Below are 18,806 nucleotides of genomic sequence, written 5' to 3' on the forward strand. Positions count from 1 at the left end.
TTTAAGAGAGTTATAGTTTCAGTGAAACATATTAACTGACTATTTGGAACAGAGTGTGGAAAAGATGCAACATGTTATTGCATGCTGTACATGCCAGGACTAAGTTTTCAGCTCTCTCATTCTAGGTATAATTACATAAGCTTTTGACAGTTGCTGAGTTCATATTCGGGCCAGAGGGTTAAGAAACAACACAATGCCACTTGCAGGCTTACTTTTGCCTGGAATTCATTGACAGCCCTTTCTTTACAAAAAAAAACACATTGCACAGAATAATAACCCCAATAAGATCATTTATTCCTACCACAAACTGTTGAAATGATCTTTTTACTCATATGTTTGGCTCTTAGCCATCACATATGTAGCTTTTGTCAGCATAAAGCTAGTTGTAGGCACCTATCATGTCTCATTCTGAACTTTGATTTTCCTATGATTCCCACTTTAGAATCTGAGCAGTTTAGTGTTCAACACCAGAGTTCAGAAAGACAGATTCTGGTTCCTTGTCACATCACCCAACTCTGTTGTCCTGCTGAACTGCAAAGACCATTTTAGAATCACTAAAAGTGCATTAGGAAGCCATTCAGCCCATCAAGTCTGCACTGACTCTCCGAAAGAGCATCTTACCTAGGCTCCCCCCACTCTGTCCCCACCCTATCCCTGTAACCCTGTGCATTTAACTTAGCTAATCCCCCTAACCTACACATCTTGGGACACAAAGGGGCAATTTATCATAGCCAATCCACCCTAACCTGCACATCTTTTGACAGTGGGAGGAAACCGGGACACCCAGGGGAAACCCACGCAGACAAGAGATGAACATGAAAATGCCACACAGACAACAGCCCAAGGCTGGAATTGAGCCCGGTTCCCTGGCGCTGTGAGGCAGCAATGCTAACCACTATGTCATCTTTAGACCTTTTATCATTTTGACCTTTATCATATTGAAAATTTAGTTAATGTGGTATTAAAGCAGACATATGATTCTGTCGGAGCAAATTTCTAGGTTTGCAATCTATGTAGCTCAATGTCACTTTGGTTTTAAACCGAGTATTCATACATTGATTGCATTCATTGAAACCTATGTGATTAGTGTACAACTGGCTTTATTTCAGGAATCCACAACATCTTTTTCTCACACATATCCCATGCTTTCCATCCTCATCACTATCCTTGGATCTATTTCACTTATAGAAGATTGAGCTAATGGAGAAGTATTTTGTTGCACTCACTGACAAAAGCATCAGTGAATAAATAATCACTCAGCATCTCACTTTGCGGCCAGAATTTTCTGGTCATTTGCGCCAGTGGAATTCTCTGGTCCCACTACAGTGGATGGAGATTTGGCGTGGGGGTGCAAACAGCCAGGAAATTCCAACCTGTATCAACACGGCATCTAAGATTTAAGAATCTGAAACTTGATTCTTAAAATACTCTTTGCAAGAATTATTTAACCAATGAATGTATCTATTCATCAATATGATCGAACAAAGTCAACTTTCACTACGATGAACCGAGGATAGAAAAGATTACCAAAGAAGTGGTTCAAACCCAGGATACTTGCCCTTTAACAACGCTGTTAGAATGGCCACGTCTATGTCTTGATGTTCTTCCGCTCCAATGTGATATACAGTGATCTGAAATCATATGCAACATGACTAAAATCCAGATGAGGATCAACACCCATTCTTTTTTCCAAAATAAAGCACTTGGGAATGCTTTTCGACATGAAATGTATGACATAAATGCATTTTTACTTTAGTAAAGATTTGTACAGGCAAACTATTCCAGTGGATGGACATGTTGCAACTAAACTAAAACCTGCCATCACTCAATATCGGGGTGATACTATAAAACATTTGAAATAATACAAAATTTAAACACAAATGTAATGCAATATGAACATTTTTCCAAATACCCACACAAGCCAATTCCTGATTTCATGCAACCACCAATCAATCTGAAATCATACATAAAGTTCTCTTTTGAGCGTAGACTGCCTGACTTCTCTCCAATTAATGCACCACCTCACTCGAAGCAAGGCAACAATGTTCCTATGCTAATTCCATGGGAAGAAAGAAGATATAGCTTAGCTTACAATTATCTTCCGACAATGTGGGAGACAATTAGATTTCATAAAAAGCCCTCCCTATACCTACTACAATAATGTGAACCCAATCTTTCCCATGAGGCCGTGTGGGATGGGGGGTGGGAATAGAAATTCAAGCCCACATCATTGAGGTGGTGTTGGCTCATTCGAGCATCAGCATTGGCTTAAAGGCAATATTCACACCCAAGTCAGGTGACCATGGGATCAAAGTCCAAATCACATTTCCTGTATTACAGCAGTAACTATATGTCAAAATTACTTCATTGGCTGCAAAGCATTTTAGATTGCCCTGAAGTTGTAAAAAAAATAGAATCCCTACAGTGCAGAAGAAAGCCATTTTGCCCATTGAGTCAGCATCAATTCACCAACAAAGCATTTCATAGGCCCTATCCCTGTAACCCCATGTATTTACCGGCTAATTCCCCGAGCCTTTACATCTTAGAATACTAAAGGGCAATGTAACATGGCCAATCCATTCAACCAGCACATCTTCCGACTGTGGGAGGAAACCAGAGCACCCAGAGGAAATCCACACAGACATCGGGAGAATGTGCAAACTCCATACAGTCACCCAAGGCTGAAATCAAACTCGGGCCCCTAGTAACATAAGACAGCAGTTCTAACTACTGTGGTGAACTGGTGTGACGACAATAATCTCTGCCTCAATGTCGACGAAATGAAAGAGATAGTCATTGACTTAAGGAAGCATTGTGGAGGAAATATCTCAATCTACATCGATGGGGGTGAAGTTGAACTGGTTGAAAGTTTCAAGTTTCTAGGTATCTAGATCAACAACAGTCTGCCCTGGTCCCTCCACATCAACGCTATAGTTAAGAAATCACATCAACACCTCTACTTTCTCAGGAGGTTAAGGAAATTTGGCATGTCTGCTATGGCTTTCACCAACTGTTACAGATGCACCATAGAAAGCATTCTTTCTGGTTGTTCACAGCTTGGTATGGCTCCTCCTCTGTCCAAGACTGCAAAAAACTACAAAGGGTTGTGAACGAAGCCCAGTCCATCACACAAACCAAGCTCACACCCACTGACTCTGTCCACACTTTCCGCTGCCTCAGAAAAGCACCCAGCATAATCAAGGACTCTACACACTCCGGACATACTCTCTTCCACTTTCTTCTGTCGGGAAGAAGATACAAAACTCTGAGGTCACGTAACAACCAACTCAAGAATATCTTCTTCCCTGTTGCCATCAGACTTTTGAATGGACTTACCTCGTATCAAGTTGACCTTTCTCTACACCCTAGCTTATGGCTGTAACACTACATCCTGCAGCCGCTTCTTTCCTTCTCTATGTACAATATGCTTTGTCTGTATAACACGTAAGAGACAATACTTTTCACTGTATGCTAATACAGGTGACAATAATAAATCAAAATAAATATAAATGTACACTTTCTCTCCTACTTTACTGCAACCTTGAAGTCAAGCTTCTTGAATGCTGTTGGGAATGAACCATCCAGGCAAGTGGGGAGTATTCCATCATACTCCTGACTTGTGCCTTGTAGACGGTGGATTGGCTTTGGGGAGTCAAGAGGTGAGTTACTTGCCACAGTATTCCTAGCCTCTGACCTGTTCTTGTAGCTACTGTGTTAGTGGTGAGTCCAGTTGAGTTTCTGGTCAATGGTAACCCCAAGGATGTTGACAGTGGGGATTCAGTGATGGTTACACCATTGAATGTCAAGGGATAGTGGTTAGAGTGTCTCTTATTGGTGATGGTCATAGCCTGGCATTTGTGTGGTGCGAATGTTACTTGCCACTTGCTAGTCCAAGCCTGGATATTGTCCAGATCTTGTTGCATTTAAACAGGAACTGCTTACTACTTTACTGGGTAGGGAGATACTGCTATGTGAGAAAAGTATAAACAGATTGGGTCTGTGCTCCTTGGAGTTCAGATGAATGAGGGGTGATATGACTGAGACAAATAAGGAGGATGTTTCCACTCAATGGGAGAGTGTAGGACCAGAGGGCATAGTCACAGAATAAGGAGGTGCTCATATAAAAGAGGATTTGAGGAAGAATTTCTTCTCCCAAAATAGTGAATCTTTGGAATTCTTAACCTGGAAGCTTTGGAAGCCAATCCTCGAATGTTTTCAAGGCTGAAATCAATCTGTTTTTAAACCAATCCGGAATTAAGAGTTACAGAGATAAAGCAGGGAAGTGTTAGATCAGCCACGATCTTTTAAATGTTGGAGCAAGCTCGAAGGGCTGAATGGCCTACTCATGTTTCTAATTTTTATGGTGTGACGAACTGTGCAGCCCACCTCAGTACATTATTGTAACAAAACTTACAAGTTCTCTAGTTTTCATACATTCCATCAGAGTCTGAAATAGATGGTGTGCTTCACTTTGGCTGAAGTTGAAAGTCTTTTTGATTGTTGTGAGGATTTCCAATTCCAACCCATCTGGAAGTATTCTAGAGGAGAACCAACCACAGAAATCAGTTAAGCAGACAATTGGTTGCTTAATCAACAAACTTTCCTACAAGGTAAATAATTCTGAAAAATTAGACATAACATTAAAAAACAATCTTGTTCCAATTAGCTATATGGCAATCTATTTTCACCTGTGTTTAATATTATTAGTCTAACTTATCTAGAGTTAACTTGTCTTTTAATTTGCTTTTTGGAAAAATCCTTTATTATTTTCTTTCACTTACTGCCAATATTTCTTCATAACTGTTAACTAGAGCAATTTGGACATTTTTCACCAGAACAAAAATGGTTACAAGATAGTCTTCAAGAATATTATAGGTTGTTTAAGTGTTGTTTAAAAAAATTCTAAAAGCAGAGTTTATAACTTGATTCAAATAAACATTAAATAAACACCTGGAAGAGGGGAGTATTGAACATTGGAATCAGGATAACTGGCTCACCTACAGAAAAAGTGTATACTTGCAACAAATTATCTATTTTCTGTGCTCCAACACTGTATGAAGCAGTTAAAGATCGCAGTAACTTCAAGGCTTCAGTTTTATAATGAACCTTATAAAGGGGGCAGAAATGATTCTGACAAAAAGATCACTGACTTTAGATGTTAACCTCTTTTCTCTCCATTGATACTAGCTGATCTACTAAATATTTCCGGCATTTCCTGTTTTATTTCAGATATACACTTTAAATAAGCAAAGCAGTTCAATGTTATTTAACATTTAAGTTGCACCAAATTCCTTTCTTCCTTCCTGTCCCGTGCTATGCTTATGCACAGATGTTTCTTACCCTCCCTCTTCCGTCTGCTTGTGCACATAAGCCAGAAGGTCTGCAGCTCGACCAGTTCCTTCACATACCACGACAGGCACTGGGGGGCTCTCCAGCAGGTATTCTAACACGGTGGGGATTACATTAGGCCCACCTTCAAATATCAAAGCAACTACGGGTACACCTTGGCCAATTCCTATAAAAATAAAGCAAAAAAATAGCAAAGCAATGTTTGTTTTCATCAAATCCTTACAGTATAGAAGAGGACTTTTGGCCCAATGAGTCTGCACCAATTCCCTGACAGAATATCTTACCCAGGCTCTCTTCCCTGCCCTATCCCTGCAACTCCACACATTTAACGTGGCTAATCCATCTAGCCTACACATCTAAGGGGCAATTTAGCATGGCCAATCCACCTAACCAGTAACATTTTTGGATTGTGGGAGGAAGCGCACACAGACACGAGAAGTATGTGCAAACACCACACAGTCACCAAAAGGCCACAATCGAACAGGGTCCTTGGAATTGTGAGACGCAGTGTTAACCACTGTGTTTGGAGGGAAGAGGGAAAACAAAAGTAATTTCATGACAAAATAGGAATTTATATGAATGCCAACAGGTACAAATCAGATGGTCTGATAAGGTCAGTCACGGTGCAGACAGTACCTTTAGAGAATCTGCACCCAGTAGCTAAAGTCACCAGCAGTTAGATATTAACGGGCAATAGGCAATAGGGATACAAGGACAGCAGACTGATTGTATTCTGATATTGAATAGGTTATTTGGTCTGGAGTGAAGGAAAAGGCAAACAGCCATTTACAGCAACTGAATTGAATACAACAGAAACAGCAGTTTCAGAGCTGTGGAAAAGTCACCCAGACTTGATGCCAAACCTGCTGAGTCTTTCCAGCATTTTCTCTTTTTATTTCAGATTTCCAGCATCCGCAGTATTTTGTTTTCAAGGTCCTTGCTACATCAGTATTACAAATCTGAAATTCAGCTCAACATTTATTTAAATAGCATTTTTTTTAAACTGCCAGGACATGAATGAGACCACTGAAGCTGTTCCAACATGTTAGACACAAATTGTACAATTGTAGACTCTATTTTCAAACTCTGGGTAACATCGTCAAGAACTCCAAACTTTTCTTCCTCAACTCAAATCACAACTGAACAGAATTCCAGCCTGTTGATCTATAACTACAAAACATATCATTCAACAAATGCAAATCTTTGGTCTATAAACGTCTGAAGAACTCACTTGCGTGAATCTTCTGAAGGTTGATGTGTTTTTCTAGCTCTCTCCGAAGCTTTACTTCAGCGCCGTATTTTCCAACTGTGCCGTCATCAACCAGAATGAAATGGGAGTGCAGACTGTTTAGAACATTCAGCTTACTCAGAGGGTTTAACAATGTTTGGTACGGGGCAATAACCTGCAAGTGAAGAAAATCCCTGGGTTACAGTCAAAATATTTTACAAAGAGACGTAAAGGTTCAGCAATGCAGAGTTCAAACTGAAACATAATATCCTTACATCTCTTCCAATAAGATCATTCCTATTTTCAATCACACCCCAAGGGGCAATTCCAATTGTGCAAATCTTTCGAGATGAACGCGAAATGTGTTCTTTCAGTGCATCACCAACATGTTTCACAACACCTAGAATGAAATAATGTTCAAACAACAGCAGAATGAGAAGTTCAGCCCACCGTGCACAATAAACTGATTAAAAATTAAGTGGCCATTTTATTCAGAGCAAATCAACATATAAAACGATGATGAATAAACCCTTGCAGGCAGGCGGGGGCTCAGTTAACTTCTCAACTTCACCATAATGTGTCAATACTGCCAAAAAAAATTATGAGAATTACATGCAAATAAACAACAGTTTCATTTATATAGCCACTTTAATGTATCAAAACTTTCCAAGGTATTACTAAGATGGTATGTTTAGCTGTATTAAAATACTGGGTTATTTTAAGCATCACTGTACACTTGAAAGAAATCTGCTCCAATGTCCCAACACGCTTCATTTTGTTGTGGCAAGGATGAAGGAGCACATCCAGAAATCAGGAAGCCAGTTCCCAAGCCCTTACACTACTATAGGAGATACAAAAGGACAAACTGGGTGCTGACTTTCAGTAAAACAGAAAAGGCAAGTCAGTCTCAGCTCATCAAATTTACAACTACAGCAAAACCTGATCAGCTCTCTAATATATTTAGTGGGAGAGTTCTCCTTGTCTCACTGAAGATCATGGGCCTCTGCGTAAAGACTACTTATTATTGAGTGCCTCTCTTATTGGAACTTATTGCCACTCTCAGCAACCCAAACGCTACTTCTAGCTACATTTATATGTTTGGGTAAACTAGAAGTCACATGTAGGACATCCAAATTTGACAGTGCTCACAAGGAAGAAAGAAAAAGTTAAATTAAATTCTGGATGAAGTTTAATATTTTTAAAAAGACCTCACTATCCACCCTTAGCACATGCTTCATTTAAAAGGCACATATTCAATGACATGGCTTGTTTTAACATTTTGCAATTAGAGAAATTAGTGGCTTCAAACACAGCTTTAGATAAAAATCAGTGATGCTTCGATTACGTAATGGAAGCACTACAAATCTTTGGTGAATCTACAAGTAGATTTCACTGGTCTGACTCTTATTATATGTTTGGATCAAAGGGACTTGGGTGTCCTAATACACCGGTCACTGTGAGCAAGAATGCAAATACAGAAAGCAGTTCACAGAATCTCAGAACTGGAATGGCACAGGAGAAGGCTATTCGGCCCACTGTGTCTGCACCTGCTCTCCAAAACAGCAACGTGATTTCGTGCTGGTCCCCTGCCTTTTCCCCCGTATCCCTGCATCTTGTTCCTATTCAAATCCTCCAACACCCTCTTGGATGCCTTGATTGTGCCTGCCTCCACCACACTTCCAAGCACAACATTCCAGATCCCAGCCACTCTGTGTGGAAACATTTTCTCTCGTATCACATTTACCTCTTTTGAAAATCACTTCAAATCTGTGCCCTCTCAATCTTTTTACAAGTGGGAACAGTTTCTCCCTATCTACCCTGTCAAGTCCCCTCATGATTTTGAGCATTTCTATCAAATCTCCTCTTAATCTTCTTCTCTCTAAGGGGAACAGTCCCAATCGCTCCAATTCATCCTCATAACTGAAGTTTCTTATCCCTGGAACCATTCTTGTAAATCTCTTCTGCACTCTCTCCAATGTGTTCACATCCTTCCTATAGCGTGGTGCCCAGAACTGTACACAATATTCCAGCTGAGGTCTAACTAGTGTCTTGTATAAGTTCAGTATAACTTCCTTGTTCTTGTACTCTGTGCCCCTATTGATAAAACCCAGGACACTATATACTTTATTAAGCATTCTCTCCATCTCTCCTACCATCTTCAATGAACTATGCACATATATACCGAGGTTCCTCTGCTCCTGCACCCCTCTAAGAATTTTAACCATTATTTTACATTGTCCCTCCATGTTCTTCCTACCAAAACGCATCACATCACACACTTCTGCATATTGAACTTCATCTGCCACCCATCTGCCCACTCCATCAATCTGTCTATGCCCTTTTGATATTCTACGTTGTTCTCTTTACAGTTTACAATACTTCCAAGTTTTGTATTATCCAATTAGGAAGGCAAATGGCACGTTAGCCTTCATTGCAGGAGGACTTGAGTACAGGAGCAAGGATATCTTCCTGCAGTTGGACAGAGCCTTGGTGAGACCACACCTGGAGAACTGTGTGCAGCTGGTCTCTATCTAAGAAAGGATATACTTGCCATAGAGGGCGTGTAGTGAACATTGACCCGACGTTGAATGTCTGGTGAATGACAGGCTTGTCTTATGATGCAAGATTGGATCGACTGGGACTGTGTTCACTGCAATTTAGAAGTATGAAATGGGATCAAATTGAAATATGTGAAGTTCTGACAGGACTGGATGCAGAGGTGTTGTTTCCTCAGGCTGCAGCGGGGAGGGATGGGGTGTCTAGGGACAAAGGCTCAACTCCTTGGGATGCTGGGTATATATCATTTCGAACTGAAATGAGGAGAAACTTCTTCACCCAGACGGTGATGAACCTGTGGAATTCTCTACCACAGAAGACTGTGGAGGCCAAATCACTAAAAATATTTAAGAAAGAAAGATAGATTTCTAGACTAAAGTTGTCAAGGCGTAGGGATTGAACACAGGAGTATGGCATTTAGACAGAGACCAGCCATGATCTTACTAAATAACAGAGCAGGTTTAAAGAGCCGAATGGCCTACTGCTGTTCCCATTTTCTATGTTTCCATGAGTGACAGGTACAAGCAGGGAATTTACCGGTCATTACTGATTCAATGTCTTAGCTCAGATTTGGTCAAAACACCAACATTTTTCTCTGCAATACCTGCATTCACTCCTCCAGTTAGAATCCAGGCTCCTGTAGTCACCGCTGCTTTGATTAAGCCTTTTCCAACAACCTGCTTAATGCGTGGATGAAGTTCAAAATTCTGCATTCCTCCATGTACAGAGATGACGAGTTTAGGTAGTTCCATTTGCCATTCTTTCAGCATTAGTCTTAAAACAGCCTCAGGTTTTGTGTCATAGGAAAGTCGTGCATACTACACCATTTCAATAAAAAAGGATACTGGTCAGTTGCACATGGTTCCCAAATGGGAGAAAATTATCACAAATTTAAACATAACAAACATGAACGCCACAAATCTTAGTTACAATGGGATCCACCAGTGATATCCCCACCCCCTTCACCTGGCCAGCCTTAACCTGTGTCAGGTACTGCCTTTCAAAGTAATTCATCGCATGTGAAATGTTTTGAGAAACAGGACGAGATGCGATGAAAAGGCATTTTCTTTTTTCTTCCCAACTGCCAAAGGGAAAATCATTTGAAGTAGAGAATGTCTTTTCTAACAAGGGGTCAACTAGAGATAGAAGCAAAATTAAGGAGCTACCAATTTTAAACAGAAACGAAGGAAATTGTTTTGTCTGAGGCTGAAGCCTTTGGAACTCTCTTCTACAAAAAGGCAACAGAAACACAGTCTTTAAATATTTTTAAGGCAGATGTAGATAGATTCATTATTAACAAGGGGATGTAAAGTTATTGGGGATAGGCAGGAATGGATGCAGCAGCATCATGTGATGCAAGCACTGGGGTGGGTGCATTTTTGCAAGTTCTGGTGCTACTAATCTTTCAATTGATTTTTTTAAATCTTAATGCACAACCCATAAAGCAAAACTTTAAAAACTTCTAATAAAAATATTCTAAAAAATGAAAATTGTCACAACACAGCATGATGGAAATCCTTATATTTCTCCTTGAATTTATAAAATTAGTTTGTCCAACCATAAAATCAAGCACTATATTAGGGTGCATCCAATAGTCATTCTGGATTGGCTAATTGAAAGCAACCATTTCATAGATCAGAACCAGCTTTCTTTGATTGGGATGCAAAACATTTAAGTAAAAGTTTTTGGACTTTTCATAGAAAGACCATAAAGAAATCTCGTCATCCTTTACACTTCTAACATTTCAGAAACAATGAAACTCGACAAAACTCAAAAACAAAAAATGAGGTTGCTCATAAAACATACCAAACAATAACCTCTGGATATAGAAGCACCTGATTAATTTAACACACCTGCAAGAAACAGAACTCCAATCTTACAAACCTTAGCTCTGTAAGAATGTGACCCGCCCTGAAAATTAATAACTCCATAAGCATCTGTTGGACTTTCGCTCGTGTGTTTCTCCACCGACCATTCCTCTTTTCCCAGGTTCTCAGGCTCACCCAATTTCACGTCGGAGTACTTCATTGCCAGGCTTGCAGTGAAGCCAAGATGCTGCCGGACCAGCCGACCGCAGCAACACCTGTCAGAATGCAGCAGATCAGCAATTACGGCTTCTAAGTGCAGCACATAAATTTGTGCATGAAATAATATGAGAATGAATCTTCTGGAAAAGGAGAATTTGTATTTCCTTCAAGGGGCAAAATGTAGAAAACAAAAGTTCATTTGAAACAATTTATCATTTTTGAAAGTATCTGTTAGCTTCATTATGGGCAACAAAAAGAAAGAAAATCAAAACTTAAAATTAATTACACTCTCCTGACCTTAGTCACAAGTCTCAGTTCTACAATATGTATCTTTATTTTAAATGCATTATATTCTAATCGTGACAAAAGGCAAAATTCAGCAAGAAGACTAGAGGTGACATTCCTGTCATCATTAATCAGTTACAAACTTTACAAAATTCAGGCCATTAAAACTGGAAGCATTTTAAATCATGGCTATATATAAATTCAGTGCATGCTTCTCCCATCACCAGTTGCTCCTCAGTTTTACTGATGAGATGCAAATTTCAGTCATTTGCTCAAATAACAAAATTATTTTTCAAAGGCAACCAAAGAATTTTAGCCACAAAAGTGGATTTTAGATATTGGTCAAAATGGAATTTGTCAATGTTAAATTAAGGCGCATGGTAAGCTGTGAAGAAGATGGCCATTGAGTGAAGGGCTGATAGATGGTAGCTGCATTTCAACGAAATGTGAAGATATGTTGGGTAAAGAACAAGGAAGGAACTAATGGCTAGATTTAGAAACCAGAATGAAACAGAGAGATTACGAGGCACAAATATATCCACCCTTAAACTAGTGGAAGTAAAAATACAAAAAGATCATAAAAATATATAAACCTTGTGTCTGTCTTCATGGTAGAAGACTTAGAAAACCTACCAAAGATAACTGAAAGTCAAGAGATAAACAGGAGGGAGAAACTTAAAACTACCACCAGGGAAAAGTGCTAGGGAAATTATTAGGCCTAAAGGCTGACAAATCTCCAGGTTTAGATACCCTGCATTAGTGTTTTAAAGGCAGTGGCAGTGCAGATAGCAGAGGAATTGGTTATAATCTTCCAAAATCCCTTAAGATTCTGGAAGGGTCCCAGTGTATTGGAAAATAGTTAATGTAATATATTTATTATGAAGAGGAAGGCAAAAATCAGGTAGCCACCAGCCAGTTAGTCTAACATTTCTCATAGGGAAAGTGCTAGAATCCATTGCTAAGGAAGTAACAGCAAGATACTTGGAAAATCATGATATGATTAGGAACAGCCAATACAGCTTTGTGAAAGAGAAATAATGTTCAAATAATCTATTTGAGTTTTTTGATGAACTGGTAGGGATGGCATACTTGAGTCCCCAATGGCATTTCAGAAGGTGCCACATCAAACCTTACTACACAAAATAAGAGCTCATGGGGTGACATATTATGAATAAAGGACTGGGTAGCTAACAGAAACCAGAGAGTAGGGTGAATGGATCTTTTTCAGATTGGCAAGCTGTAACTAATATAGGGCCACAGGGAACAATGTTGGAGCCTTAATTATTTCACAATCTATATCAATGACTTTTATTAAAGGATTAAATGTATGGCTGGCTAAATTTGCCAATGACACCAAGATAGGTAGGAAAGTAAGCTGCCAAGAAGAGTAGAGTCTGTAAAGCGATATAGGTAGATTAAGTGAGTGCATACAAATCTGGCAAATGGGGCATAATTTGGGTAAATGTGAACTTTCCCATTTTGGTATGAAGAATAGAAAAGCAGCGTTATTTAAATGGTGAAAGATTGCCAAACTCGATGGTAGAGGGATCTGGGTGTCCTGGTACACAAATTACAAAATGTCAACATGCAGGTACAGCAAATGATTAGGATGATAAATGAAATGTGGTATTTATTGCATGGGGAATGTAATACGAACATTCGGAAGTTTTACAGCAGATGAACCGGGCCTTGGTGGGACCACATTTCGATTACAGTGTACAGTTTTGGTCTCTAGAGAACCATTGTGCCAAAAGAGGACATTTGGTCCATCAATTCTACACCGACCCTCCAAAGGAACATCCCACTCAGGTCCTCTTCACTGCCTTACCCCCAGGAACCCCACACATTAACCATGATTAATCCATCTAACCGACACATCTTTGGACCGTGGAAGGAAATTGAGAACCCAGAGAAAGTCCATGCAGACATAGGGAGAACTGGAAAAGGATTAGCAGTTCAGAGGAGGTTCATTTGACTCATTCTTGGTGTGATGATTCTGCGCCTTTAAGAAATATACATGTTTCTTATAGGGGGTATGAATAAAATTCCAACCTGTTTTAGTAGGGTGCCAATTTGTCTAGAAGAAAACTGGTAGCTGGGAACACAAGTACTCATTTTAGATGGAATTGTTTTAGCAGAGCTATTGAATTTGAGTTCCTCTTGGAGTTTTAGAGTTGAGTTTTGACTAGATTGATTGACAGGAACAGAATCATGTGTTAATAAGAGAAGCTAAGCTTGCAGAAAGGAAATATAGTTTTCAGTTTCATTTCAGAAAAACAATATCTGTCTCTCTCCAAAGACTGGTAACATAAATCACAACAAAATCACTGTGTTTTGCACATTTGAAAGAGGCGGTTTAGATCTATAAGAGGAATATTGCTTGAATTGGAACTCATAGTAACAGGTTAGCAGCTAAGACTTGTATCTTATGTTTAAGTATTGTTCAATTGTTATTGGTTATGCTAGTTCATTTGTTAGAATTAAACTGTGTCGTTAAATAAAGTTTGTTTTGATAAAAGCTTCCTACTTTGCCAAAAAGATCACACCGGGAATGAAACATCTTATCCTCACATTAAAGACAAGATAGAAAATTGTTGGGATATAGGCTGGCTTCATAATATATCCTTGGAGTTTCTGATCCTACCACTGGAATGAGGCGCATATCCTAGTAAGAAAGGTTGAACAGATTGGGCTTGTACCTACAAGTTAAGAAGAAAGAGGTGATCTTATTGAAACAAATTACATCTTGAGGAACTTAACATGGGATACCAAGAGAATTTTTTTTGTGGGGAGAAATTAAAACAGAGACACAGTTTAAAAATAAGATGTCTCCCTTTTAAGACAAGGACGAGAATTTTTCTTGGAGAGTCATTGGTCTGTGGAATTCTTTTCTCCAGAAGATAGTGGAGAATGGGTCACTGAATGTATTCAGCACTGAGTTAGGTACCTGGGGTTAGATAGAAGGGTCATAATGGGCTTGAAACATTAACTGCTTCTCTCTCTACAGGTGTTACCAAACCTGAGTTTATCCAGCATTTTCTGCTTTTTTGATTTCCAGCATGGTGGAACAGACTCAAACAGCCAAATTGGCATACCCCTGCTTGCTCCTATGTAACTTATATTTACATGTCACCTTTATAATAAGAAAGCATCCCAAGACACTTCATAGAAGCATGGCAAAACATGGAACATTAAACAGAAGATCAAAACTTTGGTCAACGAGCAAGGATTGAAGCAGCATCTTAGAGAAGAGGTGAAGTGGGGCAAGATTTAGGAAGGGAATTCCAGAATTCAAGGTCTTGGCAGCAGAAGGCACAGTCAATCATAGTATAATTAAAATTGGAGATGCTCAAGAGGTCAGGTTCGGGTGAGCTCAGAGATCGGAGAGTTGGCGGTCTGCAGGAGATTATAGAAACAGGGACATAGTCATAGGGGGTATTGAAAACAAGGGTGTGAATTTTAAGACTGAGCTGATGCTGGATCAGGAACGAATATAGGTCAGGGAGCACAGGAAAATGAATCAATGCGAGCTGATACAAGTTAGAATACTGGCAGCAGAGTCATGTAAAAATTCAAGTTTATGAAGGGTAGAAAGTAGAAAAACAGATTGGAGTGTTCTGGAATGGTCATGTTTCAAAGTAACAAAGACATTTTCCTCAAGGGTTATTAAGAACATGGCATGCTTTCAATATTCAGGAGAATTCAAAATTCGAAGGAAATCAGTATTAAAAAAGAAAAATATTCAACGATACAGTGAAATGGGATTAGAATAGATAGCTCCAATTGGGGAACTAACACCTGTACAGGATTAATAAACTCCACTGACATAACTTTGATAGATTCTACAATTGCTTAGAAAGCAAAAAAATACTTCATTAGCTGCAGGTGCTTTCTGAAGCTCTGAGGTTATATGTTTGCAAGTATTTCTTTCTAATTAACAACAGCTTGTTAAGCAGCAAGTCTGATTTGGAACCTTGCTGATTCTTTGGCCGACTGCCAGATCAAGCAGCAAAAATACAAACCATACGAAGATACTTGCTACCTTGTTGTTTAATCAGGCTGGAATTATACACTCAGCAGAATACTCCAGCATGAAGCAGCAGTCATTCACTTTGGTTAAAGGCGTATTTTAACAAACCAGCTGCCTTTAGATACTAATGAATTTACTGTTGCTAAGGTTTAGGACAAGACATTTACACCGTCACTGTAAAACATGTCAAAAAACTGAGCTTTTCAGTTAAGAATTTTATCCTCCAAAGCACAAATGCACATTTAAGCCTAAAGGACAATGCCATTTGGTGGTGGGATCAGCAACACCAACACTGCATTGAAGCATATTAGTTTGAATGCATTTTACTCAGTAGCATTATAGACACCAATATGTTTAAACAGGTCTAATGAGAATCTGCTCTCTTCTGCTTACACCTTTCTGAACATTATTGTGGAAGGCAATATTCCAAGAGATGCACTCCACCAAATCCCTACAGTGCAGGAGGCCGCCATTCGGCCAATCAAGCCTGCCCGACTCTCCAAATGGGCATCTTATCCAGGTTCACCCCTCCCCGCCTTATCCCTGTATCCCTGCACAATTACCATGATTAATTCACCTAAGCTTCACATCTTTGGACTGTGGGAGGAAACCAGAACACCAGAGGAAACCCACACAGACATGGGAAGGATGTGCAAACTCAGACACAGTCACCCAAGGCCAGAATTGAACCTGGGTCCCTGGCACTGAGGAAGCAGTGCCAACCACTGTGCCACCATGCTGCCCCTCATTTTGTTTTACTCACAGAATTACTCCACCGTCCACTGTCTCTGGCCTTTGTAGAACTACTACTGAAAAACTCAGTTTTTACCATTACACCCCCATAACTCATGAATTGTATCATTTAAAATTAAGGTTCAATTTCCTAAAATATTGCTGAATTAATCTCCAAATTGGGAAAGTCAAAAGAAGGCACATTGGGAAAAACATTTTCACCCAGGAGAGTGGTGGATGTCTGAAATTCGTAACTCAGATTAGTGGCTGAGGCAAAAAACCTCAACTCATTTAAAGAAGTACCAGGATCTACCCCTGAAGTACTGTAACCTGCAATGATACAGATCCAATTGACTGGGATTTTACATTGCTGATCTGGCTTTAAGGTTTGGGGATGGGCTGATTTGGCAAGGCAGCCTTTACACTTAAGCTGTAACCTCGATCCAGGGTGGGATGAACGGTCAGGGCTAAAATAAAACTAACAATGACGTCTGGGGACTGGGGTATATGCATGATTGTGTTGCCCAGACACTGGTGCCAGAGTTCTAACATTGAGGATATATATTTTTTATGGGTCAGCAGCTCCCCAGGAGAGGTCTGCAGTGGCTGTTCCACTGAGGGAGCAGACTGGCAGTGTCAGGCCAACCCTTGGCACCCACCCTCTTCCTGCCCTCCTCAGCAGTGCTCAGCCTATCACAGGGCGTGTTTCACACTGGCTGACCATTAATTGGCCAGTCAGCATGAATCCACACTCCAAGACCAATCACATTTCAGGAGCACATTTTGTGCTCGCTTCCAGACCCTCCAAGTACACAGGCAAAGGCCCAGGCCATTGTTCCTGTACATTTCACAGTAATAGGTTGTGGAAAAATAGTGGAGCAACCTTTTCATTTAATGGGAAAATTACATAATTGGTCAAAAACTCAAAGAATTAAACAGAAACAAATGAAGTTGGACTGGAAAAATAGAGAATTTCACTGTTGAAATACAAGTTTGTTACATGAACATAAAGGCCAAAAATCTGTGATTGTGTCCAGATCTGGACTGTTCCTTTTAGGCATGTAGCTGTAACAATGCTCTAGATTAGTTGAGAATAACAGCCATTTTAAACAGCTCTTTAAATACCAAAATATGTAACCGAAAACTTACCTGACCAACTGCTGGCATATCTGACATCCTGGAAGGCATCTAAAACCAAAAGTAATAAAATAAACTTGTGAATACAATCTGCCACGATGAGATTTCTACTCAGTACAACAATGGCATATCAAGAACCGGTTAGGATCACACTTGCCAGATGCCTGCCTTCCTTGGACAATAACTTCATCGTTTGGAGTATTTCCAGGCAACAGATTTCAGTTGCATAAATAGCATTCAATTATTTTGGTACCAAAAAAAGTCATCACTATTTAAAACCTGGAATGTAAAAGGGTAAATTGAAGTAAATGGTGAGAGATTTAGGGAGGGGACTCCAGAGGTTAGGTCTAAAGGGATAGTTGCCAATAGTGAGAAGGGCATGCAGGATGTACAAGAGGCTAGAGTTGGTGATTGGTGGAGTTGAAGGAGATGAGAATTTGGGAGGGGTGGCCGATATTAACACGAAGACAGGAATCTTAAGAGTCTTAAAAACCAATGTGATGGTGGACAGGGAGAAAAGACAGATCTGAGGTCAAATGGATGACTAGGACTTAGCAAGAGCTACAAATTGGGCGAGTTTAGGTTGAGTTAATTGGGTGGTAGATGAAGAAGACCAACTAGGAAAGCATTGGAATAGTCAAACAAAAACAGAAAATGCTGGAAAATCTCAGCAGGTCTGACAGCATCTGTGGGAGAGAATGGAGCCAACATTTCACATCTGGCCTTCATGAGAACCTCAATAGTCAAGACTTCTGTTAGCAAAAGTATTGAGGATATCATCATTGCAGACTAGCTAAGCCAGGAGCAGAAACCGGTGATGTGTGAAGTGGAAGTAGGCAATTTGAGAGAGAATATTGTACCAAAGAATTAGTTCAGGATCCAACAGGTTGGCAAAGTTGCAATCAGCTCTGGTTCGGTGATAAGAGGAAGATGAAATCAGTGGCAAGAGAAGCAAATTTCAAAGGGTAAAGACATTGGTCGAAACTCTCCCATCTCACCTGCATTGAGAATCATTGCGGGCAAGGCAAAAAATCCGGCGGACCATTTAAAGTCTGTTGGACTCAGGGAAGAATTTTCAGTCTTGGGGCACCAGAGAATCCTGTCAATGACTCTGGGCTTCCCAATGTTTAAATGGAGGAAATTAAGGCTCCATCCAGATGTGATATTGGATAAGTAATCTGACGACACAGGCAGATGGGTCAAATAAACAGATGAGATAGAACTGGGTGTTGTCAGTATAGATATGAAACCTGACATTGTGTAAAGTGATAGTTTTCAGATGTAGCATGTACTCTAGACTAGAAACGAGAGTCCAAAGATCAATTCTATATCAATTTCAGGAATTTTAAGAATATATAGTATGTGGCTGGCAAGCTGCTCAATTCAGCTGCAGTCCCTCTCAACTGGACAAGATGGAGAGAATGGAGTACATGGTCAGCAATGTCAAAGACTACAAGGAAGG

General features: G+C 39.9%; 1 protein-coding gene across 3 annotated transcripts in view; it reads right to left on the reverse strand.

Moving 5' to 3' along the window:
• trpm7 (transient receptor potential cation channel, subfamily M, member 7) overlaps window positions 1-18,806 on the reverse strand; it is a 144,524-nt gene that overhangs the window by 85,620 nt on the left and 40,098 nt on the right. For all 3 annotated transcript variants that reach the window (XM_080214103.1, XM_080214104.1, XM_080214102.1), the window contains 8 exons: window positions 17,357-17,395; window positions 11,018-11,216; window positions 9,738-9,951; window positions 6,853-6,977; window positions 6,581-6,752; window positions 5,341-5,515; window positions 4,415-4,538; window positions 1,559-1,631 (listed from right to left, as the gene is read on the reverse strand). In XM_080214103.1, the coding sequence (XP_080070229.1) occupies window positions 1,559-1,631; window positions 4,415-4,538; window positions 5,341-5,515; window positions 6,581-6,752; window positions 6,853-6,977; window positions 9,738-9,951; window positions 11,018-11,216; window positions 17,357-17,395 (1,121 nt within the window). The remainder of the gene's footprint in view (window positions 1-1,558; window positions 1,632-4,414; window positions 4,539-5,340; window positions 5,516-6,580; window positions 6,753-6,852; window positions 6,978-9,737; window positions 9,952-11,017; window positions 11,217-17,356; window positions 17,396-18,806) is intronic.

This window comes from Carcharhinus amblyrhynchos, chromosome 28 (genome assembly GCF_965287045.1).
Source record: "Carcharhinus amblyrhynchos chromosome 28, sCarAmb.v2.hapA, whole genome shotgun sequence".
NCBI lineage: Eukaryota > Metazoa > Chordata > Chondrichthyes > Carcharhiniformes > Carcharhinidae > Carcharhinus > Carcharhinus amblyrhynchos.